This window comes from Petaurus breviceps, unplaced genomic scaffold (genome assembly GCF_028583685.1).
Source record: "Petaurus breviceps papuanus isolate PSGF00001 unplaced genomic scaffold, PetGlider_PUasm1.0 208, whole genome shotgun sequence".
NCBI lineage: Eukaryota > Metazoa > Chordata > Mammalia > Diprotodontia > Petauridae > Petaurus > Petaurus breviceps.
This window is the reverse complement of record NW_027185852.1, coordinates 8524776-8547181: the sequence shown is the minus strand read 5'-3', so window position 1 is coordinate 8547181 and position 22406 is coordinate 8524776. Positions and strand designations below refer to the sequence as shown.

Here is a 22406-nt window from a genome sequence, read left to right as displayed (position 1 = left end):
CCCCACTCTACCCCCAAATTGAGACAGCAGGCAATTCAATATAGGTTATACATGGGCAGTCATGCAAAACATTTCCATGAGAGTCATGTTGTGAAAGAAAATATAGACAAAAAAACCCTCAAGAAAAATAAAGTTTGAAAAAAAGTCTGCTTTGATCTACATTCAGACTCCATCAACTCTTTCTCTGGGGATGGGTAGCATTTTTCATCATAAGTCCTCCAGAGTTGTCTTGGATCATTGTATTGCTGAGAATAGTTATGTCATTCATAGTGATCATCTTATGATATTGCTGTGACTTTGTACACAGTATATTTCACTTTGTAAGTCTTTACAAGTTTTTCTGAGAGCATCCTGCTCACCATTTCTTATCGCACAATAGTATTCCATCATAATCACATACCATAATTTGTTTAGCCATTCCATAATTGATGGGCATCCCCTCAATTTCTGATTCTTACCCCCAGGAAATAGCTGCTACAAATATTTTTATACATATAGGTCCTTTTCCCTTTTGTTTTTTTTTTATTTCTTTTGGGATACAGACCTAGTAGTGGTAGTGCTAGGTCAAAGGGTATGCATGATTTTATAGCCCTTTGAGCATAGTAGAACTCACTTAAAAATGAATGCCAAGGGAGAGTATTCTGGGAAGATGGTGGAGTTGGTCAGAAAACTCTTGGCTCTCCACATTTCCTCCACAGAAAAAGACAGAACATCATTGTGGAGCAACGGAAATAAACACAGGGTAAAGCAATCATCCTCCTAAGACAGGCCTGCACTACTTGAAGCCCATGGACTGCTTAAGGCTGTCTGGCTGCTTGTAGCACCAAAGGTAGCCCAGAGAAATATAAAATAAAACATCCTTTATATGTAGAAGAAATCCTTGGTGTGCTGCAAGCAACCTGAGGCTTAAGTGTTTCACAGGCTGCAGGTTGTATAGGCCTGCACTAAGACATTTGAGAAGACCCCAGGAAAGACCCTCCAGGGGCCCAAGTTTGGCCTAAGTGAAGGGCAAACACCTCCAGGCTGACTCTGCAGATTCAACACATAACAAGCCCTGGGAGCAGCCTCAGCCTTAGAAACTTACACCTGGAAGATAGCATGGGAGTCTGATGGCTGTAAAGCCACCCATGAGCAGCATTCCAGAGGACTGCTGCTGTGAACAGCTTTCAAGGTTCTGATTACATAGTATAGTGAGCTCTCTATTCAATAACAAATCAAAGCAAAACATTCATAGAAAATCAAAATACAGCATTCACAATGTTACAACTTATCACAGGAAATCAAAATACAGCATTCACCATGTCACAACTCAACAACTTATTACTAAAATGACCACATAGTTTTCACCAAAGTGGTCACATAGTTTTAAACAAAGTATTTCATTCAGTCAATCACAAAATCCTTAATTCAATCACAAAGTACAAAAGTCAAAGTTCTCCACCCCTAGATCATAGTAAATCATAATCTTCTCAGTTAGTAAACAGTATCCAAGTAAAGTCTTCTTTCAGCTTGACTCGAGGCTGGCTCTCAGCTTTGATGGTTCCTCCTCCATGGTCCCAGCTCCAACTTTCACCTGGATTCAAAGGCAGGCAGCTCGCAGTTTCTTGTCCAACTCCTTGTCCAGTTCTTCATCCAGCTCCCATGCCATATTGAAGCTCACAGTGTCCAGTCCACCTTAATTCCTTCACAGTTCCTGTTTCTGGGAAGACAAAGCTTGACAGAGCCACAATGATATTCATACACATTGCTGACACCATCATCAATTCACTATCTGCCTGTGAAATCAACTCAGCCCCACCAACAAGGTGTGAGAACTCAACACAAATCATCAACATATAAATCAACAAAGGCCCACAAACAAGGTCCAAGAGATCAGCACAAATCATCAGTAAAGTCCCAGGACATCCAGAACCTTCCTCCAGGACTTCTGTAAATATACAACCAGAAAATCCTCTTTCTGGGCTTCCAATAAGGTCCCAGGGCTTCTGTACAAAATATTACAAACAAACGTCAACACATACAGAGCAGACAAACGGGGTGCTGGGATACCACAAGTTTTCTTCTTGACTCTGCCACCACAAGGGTCCTCTTCTCAGTTCTGCTGTCTCTAGCCTGGGCCTCTCCTTATATCTGGTCATTAGCTCCTCCCCTTCCTGTTGCAGGAGTTCATAAGTTCTAGGGTTCACAAGTTGTGGGATTCACATGTTCTGTTTCTTAAAAAACTTGATACAAAGCTCAAAAGAAACTTGAACTGAAACAAGGTGCTAATTGAATAGCTGAAACAAGGTGTGAACTACTTGTGTGCTTGCCATTACAATGGCTGAGCAGGAGAAGATTGAAGACCTTCCACTGTGGAGGAAGGAAGGACACCAAGCACAACTTTGCTGACCAGATGCATCTCAGGCTGTGACTGTGGGAAGAAAAGCTAGCACGTGGTTGGTGAATGCAGTAGTAAGGAACAGGAACCCTGCTGGGCTGTGGGAAGGAGGGTAGAGTCCCTGGTTTCAGCAGAACAGTGTGGCTAGGGGCCATAGCTGTGGCTTAGGAGTAAAGAGGGCACCCCAAGTTTGGGCCCTGAAACAGACCTCAGAAAATAACAGAAGGACTTGAGGCTTAGGGCATCATTCTCCATACCTTGGGACTACAACTTAATTACACTAATAGTTGCTAAAACAAAACAAACAAGCAACTAAAACAATAAATAAATAGAATGAGTAAGCAAAGAAGAAAGAACCCAACCATAGATAGTTACTATGGGAATAGAGAAGATCTGGGTTTATATTAAGGAGATGATAATGGAACTAAAAATATCACCCCTTTTTCAATGAGAAATGCCAAATGGTCCCAAGCACAAAAAGAGTTCTTAGAAGAACTGAAAAAGGGCTTTAAAAATCAAATTAGAAACATCAAGGAAAAAATAGAAAAAAAAATAAGAGCAAACTAAGAAAATCAAGAAAATTATGAAAAGAAAGTTAACCAACTTGAAATAAAGAATCAAAAGCTTAAGGAATAAAATAATCACTTGAAAGCTAGAATTGGGCAAGAGGAAGATAATGGCATTCTAAGATACCAAGAAATCATAAAACAAAATCAAAAAAATAAAAAACAGGAGAGAAAGTGAAACAACTCATCAGAAAAATCACAGATCTGGAGAACAAAGCAAGAAAGAAATAACATAAGAATAGTCAGACTACCTGAAAATTATGATTAAAAAAAGAATGTTGGTACAACATTATAAGAAATTATCAAAGAAAATTTCTGTGAAGTTCTACAAAGGAGAAATAGAAAAACAAATCCACTGATCACCACCTGAAAGAGATCTCAGGAGGAAAGCTTACAGGAATATGATCGACAAGTTTCAAAGCTCCCAGGTTAAGGAAAAAAAAATATTGGAAGCCACAAGAAAAAAATCATTTAAATGTCATGGATCAACAATAAGTGTTACACAAGACCTAGCTGCTGCTATGTTTAAGGACTGTAGGTCTTGGACTGCTAAAATCTGTAGAGTAAAAGAGTTGGGATTACAATCAAGGGTAACTGACCCAGCAAAGTTAAGTATAATCCTGATGGAAAACAAAGAAGGACATTTAACAAACTTAAAGACTTTCAGGTTTTTGTGACAACAGTACAAGAACTTAGGGGACATTTTGACATACAAGATCCAGGAGAAATATAAGGCAAACATTAATGACCAATTATAAGGGACTCAATGAAGTCAGATCATTTACTTCATATATATGAAAATATTAGCAGTACTGTTATGATTGTTGTCATTATTTGGGTGGTTTGAAAGAAAGGCATAGGCTGAGGTGAGTATGATGGGGGTGATTCTAAAAAAATAAAAATGTGGAAGGAGAAATAAAAAGGAGCAATTATCTCATAAAAATGAGGCATAGAAGGAAAAATTGATACAGAACAAGCTAGTAGGGGAAAGGGTGGGTAGTGCTGGAACCTTACTCTCATATACATATACACACATAAGTACATAGAGAGAGAATATATCTATATCTCTATATATATTAAGGATTTATAAAATAGACTCTTATAATGGTGGGTAGGTTAAGGCATAGGAGAGAGAGAGCAGGTAGCATGTAGAAGTAAAGCAGAGGAGTGAGGTGGGATAGGGTAAATAGGGTGAGAAGGATAGTGAGGAAAAATAGGAAGGAGGAAAATACACAAGTAATTGTAGCTTAGACTGTGAGTGGGATGAGCTTATCCATAAAATGGAAATGGATAACAGATTAAAAATTTGAATTTAAAAATATGTTGCTTTCAGGAAACATTATAAAAATGAAAGACACGTAAAGAAAAAGTGAAGTACAGGAATAAAATTTCATATGTAAAAAAAACAGGGATAGTAATCATAATCTCAGACAAAGATAAAATATATTTAATCAAAAGTGAAAAATAGAGAAACTAGACTATATGTCAGTAATATTATTCAATATTGTTTTAGACCATCTAAAATACTTGAGCACATACCTGCCAAAACAGACACAGGAGTTATATGAACATAAACATAAAACACTTTTTATACAAATAAACTCAGACATAAATAATTGAAGTAACAATTTATTGTTCATGGCAGATAAAGCCAATATAATTTTTAAAATGATAATTTTTCCTAACTAATCTATTTATTCATGTCATTATTTTACTGCTTTAGAAAAAAATAAAAACAAAGTTAATTTGGAAGAACAAAATGTCAGGAACTTTAAAGAAAACAGGGAAAAAAGATGGAAAGGAAATAGATTCATCACTATCAGGTTTTAAAACTCTATTATAAGGTGAGAGCACTGTTGGAATATAAAAAGGATAATTTCAATTATTTAAAATTATAATTTTCTTGTATAAATAAAACCTAAGCAGCCAAGAATAGAAGGAATGCAGAAAATTGGAGGGGGGGACACTTTTATAGACAATCTATCAGATAGGATGTGATTGGGTTGGAATATTGGAAATGATGGGATGATTGATTGAGGAAAACATGGAAAGACATGGATTTATGAAGGAAGATGCCATCCACTTTCATAGGAACATCGTACAGTTTTACATATATGTTTTTGACTATATTATGTGTATATTTATAGATATCTGTGTATGTGTGTGTATATGTGTATGTATGTACATATAAATATATACTATCTATAAGTATGTAGTATACATACAAATATATAATGCATGTTATATATACATATATATTATATATTTATCTATGTTTAATTGTAGTCTTCTTTGGGGAGAGGGGTAGAAAGGAAAAAAAAGGTAAAAAGTGCTCAGCAGAAAACAAAAGGAAACCACCAAGGAAGTAAAGAAAAGCTGGGCATCTTTGAAAACAATGTGTTAGTATTTAGTATATAGGTTTTCTTGAAATAGAAATTTATTGTTTTATCTTGAATCCTCTCTTATGGTGGCATATATATGGGGGGGCAGGTTTTTTTTTTCCTTTTCTCATTTTTTATTTAAGTTTAAAATTAAAAAATTAACAATAGGTAAAATAATTTTTAAAGAAAAGAATAGAAAATTGGATGTCAAAATACTCCACCTAGAAACCAATATTTCTCATGGGTACTGCATTGTGTCACATTGACTCCATCTCATTAGAGCCTTACAACAACTCAAGGGGTATCAAAGCTTGATACTGGGGGGAGGAACCAAGATGGTAGCATAGAAGCAGGAAAACTCTATGTGCTCCCCCCATAACCACCTCAAATACCTATAAAAATGACTCTAAACAAATTTTAGGGCTACAGAACCCACAAAGCGACTGAGAGAAACATATCTCCCACTGAAGGCAACCCAGCAGGCTGGCAGAAAGGGTCCATTGCAGCATGCTGGGATCACAGCCAAGCCCCACATGAGCCTTGGTTTTAGCCTCAGGGCGCCCTGACCAGCCACAGCTGGAGGGACTTTAGAAGAGTGGATCACCAGGAGTTGTGGTGGTTTCCAGAATTATCAACCCATAAATGCCAAACACAAAATGAGAGGTCAGTGTGGAACTTGGGAACAGGGGGTCCGGGAGTGCAGTTGGGCCTCTGCCCCCAAAGGGAGAAGTGGCTGAGGAGCAGCGACTGCCAATGCATGGCTGCTTCAGAGCTCCTGGCCTGCAGAGTGTAGAGGGACCAAGCGGCCATTTTGAGGGGTAATCATGCTTGCTTCAACCTGCTTGGATCTGGATTATTGTCTACAGTGGAGGTCCTAGGGTGTTTGACAAGGTGCCAGAGCTGATGGAGGCTTCAGAGAGGGCACCCAACTAATAGCTCTGGCAGCTGTGAAAACCCAGCAACTTGGGACAAAACTCCCCTCTCTGGAAGCAGAGTCTACTGTGGCAAAAAGCTCAAAAGTCAAGTAATAGAGTAGCAACATGGGCAAGCAAAAGAAGCAAAGCAAGCACAGCAATATGACTTTAGATTCCTATTTTGGGGACAAAAAGGATCAAAGCATGGAATGGCAGGAAGACAATGAAGTCAGAACTCCTGCACCAAAAGGTTCCAAAAAAGATGAACTGGTTACAGGCCATAGAGGAGCTTAAGAAAGACTTTTAAAATCAAGTAAGGTAAATGGAGGAAAAATTGGGAAGAGAAATGAGAATGATGCAATAAAATCATGAAAAGAGAGTCAACAACCTGAATGAAGAAAATAACACCTTAAAAAATAGACTAACTCACATGGCAAAAGAGGCTCAAAAGGCAATGAGGAGAGGAATGCCTCAAAAAGCCAAATTTTCCAGATGGCAAAAGAATCTCAAAAGCTCACTGAAGAGAATGATTCCTTCAGAATTAGATTGGAGCAAATGGAAGCTGGTGACTTTGTGAGAAATCAAGATATTATTAAACAGATCCAAACAAACGAAAAAACAGAAGGCAATGTGAAATATCTCATTGGAAAAAACACTGACTTGAAAAATAGATCAAGGAGAAATAATTTAAAAATTATTGGACTACCTGAAAGCCACAATCTAAAAAAGAACCTAGAAATCATCCTTCAAGAAATTCTCAAGGAAAATTTCCCTGATGTTTTAGAACTAGAGGGCAAAATAGAGGTTGAAAAGATCCACTGATCACCTCTTGGAAAAGATCCCCAAAAGAAAATTCCTAGGAATATTATATCCAGGTTCCAGAGTTCCCAGATAGAGGAGAAAATTTTACAAGCAGCCAAGAAGAAACAATTTGAATATTGTGGAAATACAATCAGGATAACACAGGATCTGGCAGCTTCTACACTAAGGGATCAAAGGGCTTGGAATATGATATTCCAGAGGTCAAAGGAGCTGGGATTAAAACCAACAATCACCTACCCAGCAAAACCAAGTATCATGTTTTGATGGAAAATATGGTTATTCAATGAAATAGAGAACTTTCAAGCATTCTTGATGAAAAAAACAAAGTTGAATAGAAAATTTGACATTCAGATACAAGAAGCAAGAGAAGCATGAGAAGGTAAACAGGGAAAAGAAATCATAAGGAATTTGTCAAAGTTGAACTACTAACATTCCTACATGGAAAAATGATAATTGTAACTTATGAAACTTTTCTCAGTATGAGAATAGTTCAAGGGAATATAAATGTATATATATGTATACATACATAAATATGTCAATATAGAAGGGTATATGGGCATATGAATACATATGTGAGTGTGTGTATATATGGGTACAGGTATACATAGACAGAGGGCATGGGACCAATGAATAGGAAGGGATGATACTTAAAAGGTGAAATTGAGAGGCAAGAAAGGAATATAATGAGAGGAGATGGGGAGAGACAGAATGGGGTAAATTATCTCATGTGGAAGAGGAAAGGGAAAACTTACATTGGAGGGGAAGAACATGAATGCAAAAGGGAATGGGTCAACTTTACTCTCATTGAATTTGGCTTAGGGAGGGAATGACATACACACTAAGTAGTGTATCTTGCCCTACAGGAGAGTAGAGGGGAAGGGGAAGGGGATGAGAGGGGGGATGATGGAAGGGAGGGAAGGTTGGGGGGGGGAGGGAAGTTAGCAGCACACACTTTTGCAAAGGGACAGGGTCAAAGTACAGAATAGAACAAGTGGGGGTGGGATAGGATGGAGGGAATTATAGTCAGTCTTTCACAATATATCCACTATGGAAATGTTTTGTGTAGCTACACATGTACAATTTATATTGAATTGCTTATCTTCCCAGTAAGTGTGGGTGATTAGGGAGGAAGGGAAAGAATCTGGAATTCAAAGTTTTAAAATTAAATGTTTAAAAAAGTTATAATTTTTTTACATGCAACTGGGAAATAAGATATACAGGCACTGGGGTATAGAGATCCATGTTGTCCTACTGGAAAGTCAGAGGTGGGATAGGAGAGGATATAGGAGAAAGCAGATTGAGGGAAGGGGCATACAGTGGGATCGCTGTTTTTAGGTGGTGGGTAGGGAAAAGATGGGGAGTAAATTTGTAACTCAATATCTTGTGGAAATGAATGATGTAAACTAAAAATAAACATAAAATTTAATTTAAAAAACCTTGATATCAAAGCCCATTCCTGTTAGATGAATATAACTTTCCGTCACCTTCTGCTGTAAAACAGAAGGTATTGAGGAAAAGAAATCTCCTCCCACCCCGCAATGTAACTAAAATTATACTTAAAGTGGATCAAAGGAAATTAAAAGGAAAAATGGCATTCAGAAAATGTATGAAAAGTAGTATTCAAAATATTGACAATACTTGGAACTTAGAGAGTAGCTATTCAACCAAATTCATCAAAACACTGAGAATGAAATAAAACCGAGTGACCCTCTCTTTACACAGTAGGTGTATTCCTGAAAGGGATAGAAATGGAAATGTTTGTAAAAGTGGAGTCACATTTGAAATGTCTTAAGGTAACATGGTTTAAAGACATTTTCTGGCTACTTCTTTGAAAAAGTGAAGAATCACTCCCCAACTTTAGAATGAGAATATAGATGTTTATCTAATGGTTTTCTGAAGGCAGGGCACACTCAGTTGGCACAGGTTCAGAAATCACTTGAGAAGGAGTACATCTCCCCCACATCTCCCCATTAGTTTTCACTATTGAGGTGACAATCCCTAAAGCATTAGCAGCTTGGTTCATTTTTTCTTCATTTTTAAACTGCCTTCATACCTTTAACAACATCCAAGCTCAAGATTTTGTCTTGAATTTCTTCTTCCTTCCCTACTACTAATGAAAGCACAGAAACTCAGAAGGTTCATAGGATGACCAATCTGGAGACTGAAGGGAAATCAGAGATCACCAAGTACAGCTATCTCTTTTTATAGATGAGGGAAATGAGGCCCAGGGAGCTGGAGTCACTTACACAGTCATGGACATCTCATGAAGGATCTGAACTCATATTTCCTTGACTGCAAATCCAACACCCTATCCTTTTATTAGGGGTACTCACCTGGGCTTCACAAAATATTTTTTTTAAATATTCTTTTTAAAATTTAAAAATTCTCTTTAAAATATAGACATCTTGATAACTCAATATTACTAGTTTATTTTATAAACCTATTTTATGCATTTAAAATATGATTATGAGAAAGAGTCAATAGGCTTCACCAAGTCTGCCAAAGGAGTTCATGACACACACACAAAACTCGATTTCAGACAAAAAGCATTCCTTACATGTACCTGCTATGTGCCAGAGGCAGCTGGGTAGTGCATTGAATGGAGTGCTGAGCTTGGAGTCAGGAAGACCTTAGTCAAATCCAACCTTAGACATTTACTAGTTGTGTGACCTTGGGCAAGTCACTTCACCCTGTTTGCCTCAGTTTCCTCACCTGTAAAGTGAGCTGGAAAAGGGATTGGCAAACCACCCAAGAATCTATGCCAAGAAAATCCCAAATGGGGTCTCAGAAATGACTGAACAACAGCTACGTGCCAGAACTGCAATATAGCACAGTGCCTCAGACCCCAGCAGAGCACAGAACTGAGGGATGAAGCTAGCCTGTCACCTGGCTTTGGACAGCCCACAAGCGCCATTCTGAGCTTGCTGGCCATACAACATTGAAACCCTCTTCCAGATGTGATATACTCAAAGATCTAATACTTGAATGTTACTCAAATAACACTCCCCCTAATAATAATAACAATCCCCTTAAGTCTTCTCTTCTCCAGGCTAAACATCCCAGCTCCTTCAATGGATTCTTATATGGTCTAGTCCTGAAGCCCATCGCTATCCTGTTGACCCTTCTAGACATTCTCCAGGGCTCCCAAAACCATATTCTAGGTTAGATCTGTAGGAAAGAGTGGAGGAGACCATCAAGTCCTCCTTTCTGGACACTGGTCCTATGAATCCAGCCCAGGTCTCTTGGCTTCCTTTTCACCTCATGACTCACAATGAGCTTTCAATCCATCAGAATGCCCAGATCTTCTGGGTAACTGCCCTCTAGACACAGCTGTCAGTCAGTCAACAAGGCATGTGCTAGGAAGCCCTGGAAATAGAGCTAAAGGCAAAAATCTTACTTCTTGTTGTACTCATAGGCTCATCTTGCTCTTGTGAAATTGGGCTGAGTAGTCCAAGTAGAAGACTTTCCATGTTACCTCATTAAACTTCATCTTAGTCCATCCAGTCCCAGACTCAGGATCTGGTAGGATCCTGGCTGTCATTCAGAGTATGACAATCATTTCTCCATGCTTTGTGTTAATTGTAAATGTGATCAGATTGTGATCTCTGCCACATAGAGGAATTGGTGCAGTGAATAGAGCTGAACCTGTGAGTTATGAGAACCGTGTACTCAAATCTCTCCTCAGATCCTTACTAGTTCTTGCATTTAACCTCTGTCTGCCTCAGTTTCCTCAAATATAAAAAGGAAATATTATATCTATAGTACTTAGCTTATGGAGCTACTGTAAGAACCAAATGACATAATATAGAAAATGTTTTTAAAACCTTGTCTATTTAAGTATCAACTCATATTATTATTGTTAATAATAATCTATATCCTTGATAAAAAAAAAATGTTAAGCACATTAGAAAGAATCTCATCGGGATGTCTCATTATCTTGATTTATCTTATCGTACTTCAGTGGGGAGAGACTCCCACACCTCTCAAGAGCATTTCAGAGACACAGGAAGCTTAACACTACATGACTTCCAGAATCCAAGTAAACTTTATATTTCATAAGGAATTACCTGAAGGCTGATATTTCAGGTTGCCCGGAACAGAATAAGGTCTTACATTTGCCTTCCCAAAGTGATACTTTCTGGGCGAAAGTCCAGATGTTAGAAGTTTGGGTTTCTGTAGGTTTAAACCACTGTAAGTTAAGAAAAATAAACAATAAATTAGAGATAACTTATTAAAGATGCATTTATTAATGGACAGGGTAGGAATTTTGAGGAAGAAAAAACATATTCAATAGCTTCAAAGGATCCCGGAAACTCCACATTGGAAGGGCCTCAGGCTCCCTCTAGTCCATCCCTTACCTGATCCAGAATCCAAACTCCAATTCTGGCAGATGGTCATTCAATCTTGACATAAAGATCTCCTATGAGGGGGAGCCCACAGTCTCCTGAGGTGGCCAGTTCCACTTTTGGACAGCTCCATTAAGGCGGTTTTAGTGTGTTCCAGTGTGTGAGGCTTTCAAGGCTAAACCTGCATCTTCCACCCACTGGAAAATGGTTCTGCCCTCTGGGGCCAAGCAGAAGAAAGCTAAGCACTCTTTTTGAATCTCAACTATGAAGCAGTGTATAAAACTATCCATGACAGCTCTGTGTCAATGGCATATCCTATGGACATGCTTTCTTTGTTTTTATCTAAATCATATGTTTTTAAAAAATGTTCATTAGCAGAGGAGCAAGCACAGATTTCTGGGGCCCTCCCTGACACATTGACATTGAAGCATTATCAATCCATCCTTGAGTGCTACCATTCTGTCAGTTCTAAGCCGTTTAATTGTATTATTGTCTAGTCAACACCCAGCTTCTTCACAAGAATATCATATACTTTCATAATAATTGCTAACATTTATAAAGTTCTTTTAGGTTTACAAAGTATATTTTGTAAATTTTTTGGCACATCAGTATGTATATTATCTCGTTAAATGCTCACAATAATCCTATGAGGTAGGTGCTATTATTATCCCTATGTTACATATGGGGAAAGTGAGGCCAGAAAAGCTAAATGACTTGCCTGAGGCAGGATTTGAATTCAGATCTTCCCGATTCCAAGTCCAGCACTTAATTCACTGGACCAGCTAGCTGCCTTTAATTTGATTAAAAAATAAAACAAACAAACCCAGCAACTGGTAGCTACCACATTTTCCTGATCACCTAGCTTAGTATCCCCATCCAAAAAAGGTACCAGGGTCCTCCTGTTCTGGGTGAAACTGGGCTGGCTCTGGGGATGCTCCCCTTCTCTTTTCTAGACATTCACCGACCATCTCCTTAATGAAGTATTCTAGAATTTCCCTGGAATCGGAGCTGAGCTCTCTGGCCTTTAGTTTGCAGACTCTGTTCTCTTCTCTGTTTCATAAACAGAGGAAATAACTGGCCTTCCATCACCTTGGTATGTTTTCTGTCTTTCCTGATCTCTGGGATGACCGCCAACACTGGGCTCAGCCATTGACTTGGATTCATTTAGGGCCACTCACTCCCTTACTGATCTCGAGTATGCATGCCTTATTAGTGATTTCTCTCCTTGCCAGAGACCCCAGAAATAAGGCTTGAGTAACCCTATGTTCTCTCTGATGTGAGGCGTCACTGTCCCACCCACCCCCAGCAAATCTCTTATTCTTCAATTTTTCCTATGCTTCCATTATGGCTAAAAATACCCTTTTCCATTCCACCCATTTCTTCATGTTTTACCCTCTTGGGCCAAGGTTCTTAAGCTGGATTTCTGGGAGCTTAAAAAAATCGGTAACCGTATTTCAGTATAATTGGTTCCCTTTGTGATCTTACCTATTTTATTTTATGCTTTTAAGAAGATGGCTGAGAAGGGTCTATAGGCTTCGCTTTGCGCTGCCCAAGGGGGCCCTGAGGCAAAAGAACCCTAGCTTCAGGTCTGAGCAGAAGCTTCTCCACCCTCAAGCAGGCAATGGTCCCTGACGGGCATCTGCTGCCGTCTGCTCTTCAGGCTACACACCCCCTTGCTCTAACAGGCTTCCCAATGGTCCATGTTCTCATCCCCCTGTTCACTATCTCCAGCTTATCTCCCTAGTCTGAAGGGCATTGCCCATACCCCAGGAGGAGAGCGCAATAATCCTGCTATGGTCTGGCCAGGGAGCGCCTGGACCCTCCCACCCTGGCGCCATGCCCCTCTCACTTATAGCTCCTCACACACAGATGTCATTTTGGTCCTCTTTGGGCACAAAGGACAATAGTCAATCAACGACATGCCAGGCACTGGGCTAAGTGTTGTGCAACTATTATCTCAGCTGATCATGACAACTCTGCGAGGGAGATGCCATTGTGACCCCCTTTTTACAGTTGAGGAAACTGAGGCAGGCAGAGGAGAAGTGACTTGCCCAGGGTCACACATCCATGAGGTATCTCAGAGCTCAGGCCATCCTGACTCCAGGCCCCTGGCTCTGTGTAGGCGCCACCAGCTGCAGAAGTCCGTTCTCAGGTGTGCTAGAGTGCAGACAAAGTCCCAAGGCAGGCGCAGAAAGCCCAGCTGGAGATGCCCACTCAGATTAGGACACCTGAATCTGAATTCTGCCTCAAATATTTACTAGCTGTGTGACTCTGGGCAAGTCATTTGACTAATCTCAGCCTTACTTTTCTCAATCTGGAAAATGCAGATAATCAAATGAGACAACATGTAAAACACTTTGCAAACCTTTTTGTTGTTGTCTAGCCAGTTCAGATTCTCTGTGACCCCATTTGGGGATTTCCTTGGCAGAGACTTTCTGGACTGGTTTACTATTTCCCTCTCCAGATCGTTTTACGGATGAGGAAACTGAGGCCAACAGGGTTAAGTGACTTGCCCAGGGTCACAGAGCTAGTAAGTGTCTGAGGCTGGATTTGAACTCGTGAAGAGGAATCTACGTGATCCTGGGGTCAGCAGTCTGCTCTATGGCACCACCTAACTGCCCTTGTAAATCTTAAAGTACCATATACATTCTAGTTATTATTTTTAAACACATTTTTACATGAAATTTCTTCTCTATTTTATTAAAGTTGATTTTAATTAACACCAGTATCTCTACAAATCTTTTATTTTGGTCTGAACCTGTAGGCTCATCTATGTGAGGAAAGTCTTCTGTGGAGATTCCCTCCACCCCTGTAGAGGGGGAAGCCCTTAGGACCCTGGCTTAACAGCACAAGGACTCTCTGGGAGCATTTAGCTCAAACCTCTTGCTTTAAAAGCAGGAGGATCAAGGCCACAGGATGCTCTTTCAGCGTTCTTTTTCTTTCCTGTCTAATTTTTGGGTTGGGGGAAAGTCCTTATTGCAAGCTGGGCGGTGCATTCAAACCTTATAAATATGATGCTCGTTTAATGACACCCAAACTGGGATCACTGGTATGTATAATCACACGTATGTGAAAGTACAGGATGATGTTACCAGGATTAAAGGTCTGGGCTTGGAGTCAGGGAGACCCGGCTTCAGTTCCCACCTTCCACACATCCTGGCTGGTTGACTCTGGGCACTTCTCCGAGCCTCAATTATGACATGGGGATATGGGATATCTGAAATGGGGATAGGAGGGTCATGGTAGCAGGGTGGGTAGAGTGCCTGCTTCAGAGTTAGGGAGACCTCGGATCCAAGCACCACCTACACTAGCTTTGTGACCACAGGCAAAGCATTTGGTTTCTCTGGGCCTCAGCGGTTCACCTGTAAGATGAAGGGGTTGGATCTGAGGGTCTAGAATGACCCTCCCAGCTTTCAATGTATGATCCCTTGAGAAGTCCTGGAGGTAGGTGAGTGACCCAGAGCCCAGGACGGGTCGTGAGGGACCCAGAGCATGGGGCGAGTCATGAGGGACCCAAAGTTCAAGGCAGGTCCGAGGGACCCAAAGCCCAGGCGGGCTTGGCCATTTGGATTCCCACATACCTGCTTAGCTTGCTGTCTGTCTTTTGGTCATCTGCTGAAGACTGTTCCTTTTGGGAGGACTCTTTGAGTTTGGCAGCCAGGCTTTTGGGACAGGATTTTTCAAAGCCTGTGTGGAAGTCGAAGGTCAGAGGGATGTGCAAACTCTTCTTCACGCTGATATTTTGCATCTGACATTTCTGTGACGAAGGGGCAACAAAAACCAGCCTTAGAGGACTTGCCATCTCTTGTTACTGGAAGGCACAATTGAGGCTTCACTTCTGTTGAGCCTAAGCTGCATGTAGTAAGCACCTATTGCATGCCAGGACTGGGCCAGGCATTGGGGAAAATAGAGACAACAATCCAATGGGCACTGCCCTCGGGGGCTGTCCATTCTACTGGAAGGCTCCCAGCCTTGCCAGACTGGAGGAGAGAGGAAAGAGTGCTGGATTAGAAGTCAAAGGCCTTGGGTTCAAATCCCACCCTTGTGCCCCTGGCCAAGGTGTATCCTTTCTCTGGGCTTCAGTTTTCTCATATGAAAAGGCTGAACCAAAATGCCTCTGGGATCCAAAGGTACCATCCTGTGGGGCAGCTAGGTGGTACAGTGACAGGAGGGCCAACCTTGGAGCCACTTCTCACCTCTCAGAGCCTCAACAGATCCTTGGATTTGTCTATTAAGTCACAGATGGGTCGAGATCTGTACTGGTGGGGGGATTCCTCACACTGGGAGTTCCCCAGGCTAATCAAATCAGAACTGCATTGTACATCGCAAATAGAGGGATTAATACTCGTATAAAATACTGCTCAATTTCGTTTGTGATCTATTGTGGTCTAAAATATGTGTAGTTATACTGGTTACTTGTAACCCAATTATAAATCTAGAGATATAAGTGACCTCAGAGGCCATCTCATTTAGCCCTCTTGCTTTATAGGTGAGGAAGTTGAGGTCCAGGGACGTAAAAATGACTTGGCTGAAGTATTATGTGTCAGAGGCAGGATTTGAACTCAGAGCTTCTGACTTCAGAGTAAATACTTTTCCCATGGTACTTGTGACTATAAATAGCCTATGAATCAAAGCAATCTGATTTTACAAATTAAAATTATTTCAGTCCCAGTCACACAAAAGCCCCATTAATAAGTCAAAGAGGGGGCAAGCTCCTCAGATCAGAGTGTTCATTTTTATTCACATTAAATTTATTTTACCCTTCACCTCATACTAACCAGTGTCCGTATATCCATCATCTTCTCTGAACATTTGTCCAGGACTGTTAGCTTCTCTAAAAGTCTTTCGGTCATTTTTGTTTAATAATTTCTTAACTGAAAGAAAAACATAGAAAAATTCAGAAAAAAAAAATAGCAAAAATGTCAGCTTGTGAATTTTGCCCCATCACTCCCCTTCCCTTCCTTTTCCCCCAATACTTTGCCCAAGGCAAGAAAAATTCCTCATTACAGGATGTTGAAGGGAAGCTTGCAGGTCACATCTGGCCCATTTCACAGATGAGGAAAGTCACACCCAGAGGGGTGAAGCTATCTGTCCACAGTCATGCATTTTGGGATCAGAGGTCCCTTGAAGTGATAGAGCTCAAATTTGTGCCCAGAGTCTGTGCACCAAGTCATCACCTGGCTTCTCCATTGTCTACCTCTGAATCCAGCTGTGGAGCTGAAGGCAGCTGTCTCCAGGCAGAGTCTGGCACTGACTGCGTCCCCTGGACCCCTCTTGGCCCTTGGCTGTGTGGCTTGGGAGGCTCTTTCCATAAACCGCTGTAAACGCCAGTTAGCACTGTGTTTTCATCCCTCTGTGACTGCTCCTTCTCAGCCTCCTGTGTGGGACCACCATTCACCCCCACCCACCAACAGGGGGTCCTGTTAACTTTGTTAACTTTGTCCTGGCCCTTCTTTCTCTTCATTCGTTCCCGAGGTGACCTCATCAGCTGGAAGGGCATCAAGCCCAGCCCCCTCTTTTGGCTCAGAAAGTTCAATTAACTTGTCCAGGGTTAGACAAGCGAGTGTTGCCTGAGATGGGATCCCAATGCTCTGCTTGGGTGTTCTATAAAGCTCCACACTGCCTCCCATGGATTCAATGATCTTCCCTAGGCAGATGATTCCACAATCTCCTCAAATCAGTCTAAAGTCTCTCCTGAAAACGGAATCCCAGGGAAAGCTAGGTGGCGCAGTGAATAGAGCACCGGCCCTGAAGTCAGGAGGACCTGAGTTCAAATCCTGCCTCAGACAGTTAACGCAAAAAAAAAAAACTAGCCATGTGACCTTGGGCAAGTCACTTAACCCCAATTGCCCTCCCCAAAAAAGCAAAAAAAAAAATGGAATCCCACATCACTTCTACTGCAGGACCCCTCCACCTGAATAGCCCATAGATCTCACACTCAACATGTCCACAACAGAACTCACTTCTTCCTCCCCCCCTACAAGCTCATCTCTCCTTCAGCCTTTCTGATTTTGGTTAAAAGCATCACAATCTGTCTAGTTATCTGGGTTAGAGATGTCAGAGCCGGCCTTGCTCTACTCACCTTCCCTCTCCCCTCATAACAGACCAGGTCTCCCCCACAAGACCTGCTCAATGTTTGTCACAGCTAGACGTCTCTCCTCTGTCCTGGCTCCTCTCTTTATCATCTCTGCCCAGGACTATAATGGTAGCCTTCTAACAGGTCCCCTGCTTCCAGCATCTTCTCTCCCATTCAGTCTCTGCACAGTAACAAAGCTAACACTTATAAAGCTCTGTAAGCATCTCATTTTGTCCTCCTAACAACCCTGAGAGGGAGGTGCTATCATTATTTTCATTTTACAGATGAGGAAACTGAGTCTGGAAGAGTGTAAGTCACTTTCCCAGGCCTAGATCTGAACTCAGGTCTTCCTGCCTCTAGGTCCAGGGCACCATTCATTGAGATACCAGCAGCCTCAATGAATACCAACATTAAGCTTCCTCAAGGACAGGTTTGGCTGTGCTCCCCTTTCTCCCCACTCACAACTCTTCAGTGGCCCCCCTTTCCTCTAGGATAAAACCTGCATCTTCAGCCTGGTATTTAAAGCCCAGCACAGTGTGGGCACCTCCCATCTGCCTCACCTAGTTGCCAAAGCCAGCTCCTCTCTGGGTGCCATCTTTCTCCTCCATGTCCCAGCGCAGGTACGGAAGGTGCTCGGTCCTCCCCTCACCCTCCCTCTTAGCACACCCGGCTTCCTTCCTTCCTGAGGTTAAAGCCCGCACCCTCTCACAATTATCTTACATATCTTCTCTACTCCCTTATCTCTGGGAACTTTGGTAACCTGGAAGACAGCGTTTCTTCTTCACCTTTGCATCCCTAGCTCCTTCCATAATGCCTCTGACCCTCCCCCACACCCTTCTCTGTATCACTGCTTTCACCATCTCCACTTTATCTCCAAGCTGTCTCCCCTATTCCAATGTGAGCTCCCTGAGGGCAGGCACCATGCTTTGGACTTTCTGTCCCCAGTATGGCGCCATGTTGCATAGAGCGGTGGGCCTGGAGCTGGGGAAGACCCATCTTTGTGACTTCAAATCTGGCTTCAGACACTTACTAGCTGTGTGACCCTGGGCAAGTCACTTAACTCTGCCTCAGTTTCCTCACCTGCAAAATAAGTTTAAGAAGGAAATGGCAAACCAGTCCTATATCTTTGCCAAGAAAACTCCAAATGGGGTCATGGAGAGTCAGACACAACAGAAAAATGGTTGAACAATAACAGTGTCCCCAGTGCCTGGCACATAGTAGGTGCTTAATAAATGTCTGCTGCTTATGATGCTATGGTAACGACCTCTCTTCATATGTCTAAGATCCTGACAAAGTAATTTTCTTACTTTCATTAAAATATATTTCTTCCACTGAAGTATATGTGCGAAAAGCAACCAGAACCGATTCAGCCAAACTGGGCCATCTGTTGTGGCTTCCACACGGTGCCAACTGGCCACCTCCCCTCCCAGCTTTCCTCCTTGGGTTTTCTATTTGGAGTCTCTGTGTTGGCGCTGTGCATTGAATTTCTGTTCTGAGGCCAAAGGACACAGGCTGACATTCATGACAATAGTCAGCATTTACCCGACACTTTCAGGTTTATAAAACCCTTTACATTCAGCTCTCCTTTGATCCTCATAACAACCCTGGGGGGGGGGGAGATGCTTTTATTACTCCCACTTTGTAGATGAGGAAACTGAAGCAAAGGTGAAGTGACTTGTTTCAAGGTGACACAGTCCATATGGGTCAAAGGAGGCACTCAAACCCAGGTCTTTGGGATTCCAAACCCTGCCCCCACTAGGCCAGGCTGCCTCTTGCACAGGCATCATTATCCCCATTTATGGAAAGGGGAAACTGAGGCTCAGGTGGGCATACATGCGGTCTGATTAATTGCTGCTAACAAGACCGAGGCTTCCATGTCTGCATGAACTAGCTTTCTTCTGTTGGCCAACAACTATGGGAGTCCCTAATCAAGAGTCTAGTGCCCATGTGTCCTTGGCCACAGGGATAACCCCAGCTAGAAGAGGGATGGGTCAGTGTGTAGGGTCATCGAGACTTATGGCAACACCCATTTCCTTTCTCTAATGTTCTGTTCCCTTCATAGATGCTGGGCAGCCCATGGTTACTCTTACTGCTCATCTTAAAAGTGTGTGTGGTATGTGTGTGTGTGTGTGTGTGTGTGTGTGTGAGGAGGAAACAAAGTGGCCCAAGAGCATCTTAACCTGTTGGGGTTTGGAAGGTGGAAAAGGAGGAGGGAGGAGAAAGAGGAAAGAAGAAAGACTAGTGAACATGTGTAACTAAGTAACAGCATATGTGATTCTCTTCCCTTAGAGGACACATGTTTCTAAAGTAAGGCAGCTTCCTGTGCTACAAAGAAAGATGGGGAAGCAGAGTCAAAATGGTGGGGGGAGAAGAAACATCTTTGCCTAACTCTCCCAGCATATTTCCATAACAACCTAAAAAAAGAGCCAGACAGAATTCTGATTGGGAAAGCTAAGAAAAAGTCACAGTGAGTTATTTTTCCAGCCCAAGGAAGCTTAGGAAGACAGAAAGAGGTCTGTGGACAGTGGGATGGGAGCTGACAAGTAACATAGCAAGGTAGTGAAGAAAGCAGCAGATACTGGGCCAGGGTCATTCTAACACTCAGAGTGGGAAGCACCAGGACAGAATGAGTTCCTAGGGAACCCTTGAATTAGAGCATGAGTTGGTACCATCTGGCAGCTCTGTCAGTCATTACCCAATTCTGAGTCACAGATCAAGGGCAGAAAGGGGTGACTGCTATCAAACTTGGGGCCCTAGCTGAACACAAAACAAATTCTGGAAACTTAGCTGAGCCCAGGATCAGAGAAGGGATTCCTTTCTAACCTTTTGCCCAGCACATAAGCTGACAATGGAAAACCCAGGGCTGGAGACCAAGACCAAAGGGATCCAATAGTTCCCTCTCAAGCTATACAACCTTCCAGTGGTTATCAGTGACTGAGTCCAGCAGCAGGCTACCAAAACTCAACTACACACAAGTCAACAGATGCAAACCTGAGTCAAGAACTTGAAGAGCTCAGACCATGAAGGCAGTGAATAGACTCTGCCCAGATCATACAACTTTGGCAGCACCAAAAATTCAGACCCAGCCCTGACTTATCTATGAAAACAGTAGAAGGACATAAAAGACAGAAACTCAGGTCAGACAAAACCCCTAGAAGTGAGACGAGTTTAACATTAACATAAAGGCCAGAGTCAAGAAACAAGCTGGAAGAATGACAAACAACAGAAAAGAAACTGACCATAAAATGCTGCTGCAGTGACAGGGAAAGTTAAAACACAAACACAGAAAACAATGATGTGAAGCAGAAGAACAGATTAGGTTAAATATATGTGTGTGTGTACAATTATATATCTGTATCTATATATACATATACAGAAAAAATGACCATAGCAGCATAGTGTTTGACAAATTTCAAGACCCCAGCTACTTAGATAAGAACACACCACCCAACAAAAACTGTAGAGGGAACTGGAACATAGTCTGGCAGAAACTAGGCATAGACCAATATCTCACACCATATACCAAAATAAGCTCAAAATGGGTATTTAATTTAGACATAAAGGGTGATATGAGAAGCAAATTAGTGGGGCATGGATAAAATTACCTGTCAGACCAATGTATAGGGAAGAATTTATGACCAAGCAAGAGATATATACATTCACAGAAGGTAAAATGGATCATTTTGATTACATAGGAGGGTATGGCTTCAGAAGACAAAGAGAGCTGGAAATTGAACAGATGATCAAGAACATGACGTATAATTTGTCATTCTTGACAAAATTATACACGTCTTTTCTCATCATCTAAGCTGTTAGTGCTCACCTTCCTCTGACAAATATGACTATGTATTAATTTTGCATATATTTCATACTTACATGTGTGTCTACTCAAGAGGTGGCCACAGCCCAGACCTGTTGACCCTGGTAGGAGAGCCTGTGGGTGTGCTGCCCAATGTGACACCTGGAACATCATTCTTTCTTTCTGGGCTAATTCACTAATGCTTATATGTCTTGGGTATTTTCCCGGTGGTGCTTAGCTACAGCCATGACTTACTCAAGCACTTTTATCAGGATCCTGAGGGTAAGCCTGACGTGTGTGCGTGTATCTGTGCGTATCTGTGCATATCTGTGCGTATCTGTGCATATCTGTGCGTATCTGTGTGTATCTGTGCATATCTGCGCGTATCTGCACGTATCTGTGCGTATCTGCACGTATCTGTGCATATCTGTGTGTATCTGTGTGCATATACAATCCTACTGCTTGCCTCCTTATCCCTAAGCCACCATTGCTGTCCTGCCCATCTTCACAAAATCAGTCACAACAACACTATTGGCTTTTAAACATCAAACATGACAACATTTATTCACTAGAAAGTAAAAGAGAGAATAAACAAAACACTCCAGCTTCCTTCCCCCACAAACTAAGTCATATTCTCCCACCAGTATACACAGGATCCATGGGGAAGAACGTGCACACACTTACAGAAACCTATCAGGAGACACATGAATGGGGCATCTCGCCCTCTGGACTGTCAGTCTTTGATATCCTTGGATCCTCCGGGAGCAATAAGGACCACATGGACCTACGTCTCTTCCAGCCACCCCCTTACCACTCTGCCATTGGGCAAAGCAGTTCTTTTCCTCTTAAACTGATGGAGGAGCACAAGCTGTTTTACCTTACGACCACTCTTAACAGGATGACAAGGAAATGTTGTGCTTTTTAGCCAAAGAAATATCAACACGGCATCTGCTTAATGATAAACAGTTCCCTTAAGTCAGGAAACTGTGATGCTGCTCGGGTTGGGTCTCTAAGTAATACAGACAAGCCCAACCAGCTCTTCTCTCAACAGGATTCTGCTTTCTCCAGCTTCTAGCAAAGCCAAGCTCTTCTCCTATAAGCAGCTCACAGTGAAACAGAAGCAAA

The 22406-nt window shown here is 41.9% G+C and overlaps 1 protein-coding gene across 1 annotated transcript in view; it reads right to left on the bottom strand.

Moving 5' to 3' along the window:
• Window positions 1-883: 883 nt before the first annotated feature.
• Window positions 884-22406, bottom strand: part of CUNH1orf141 (chromosome unknown C1orf141 homolog) — a 42508-nt gene continuing 20985 nt past the window's right edge. Inside the window, exons 2-5 of the mRNA XM_069093298.1 lie at window positions 16185-16280; window positions 14988-15163; window positions 11128-11249; window positions 884-1713 (exon numbers count right to left, since the gene is read on the bottom strand). Coding sequence (XP_068949399.1) covers window positions 1685-1713; window positions 11128-11249; window positions 14988-15163; window positions 16185-16259 — 402 coding nt within the window. The 5' untranslated portion in view covers window positions 16260-16280 and the 3' untranslated portion in view covers window positions 884-1684. The remainder of the gene's footprint in view (window positions 1714-11127; window positions 11250-14987; window positions 15164-16184; window positions 16281-22406) is intronic.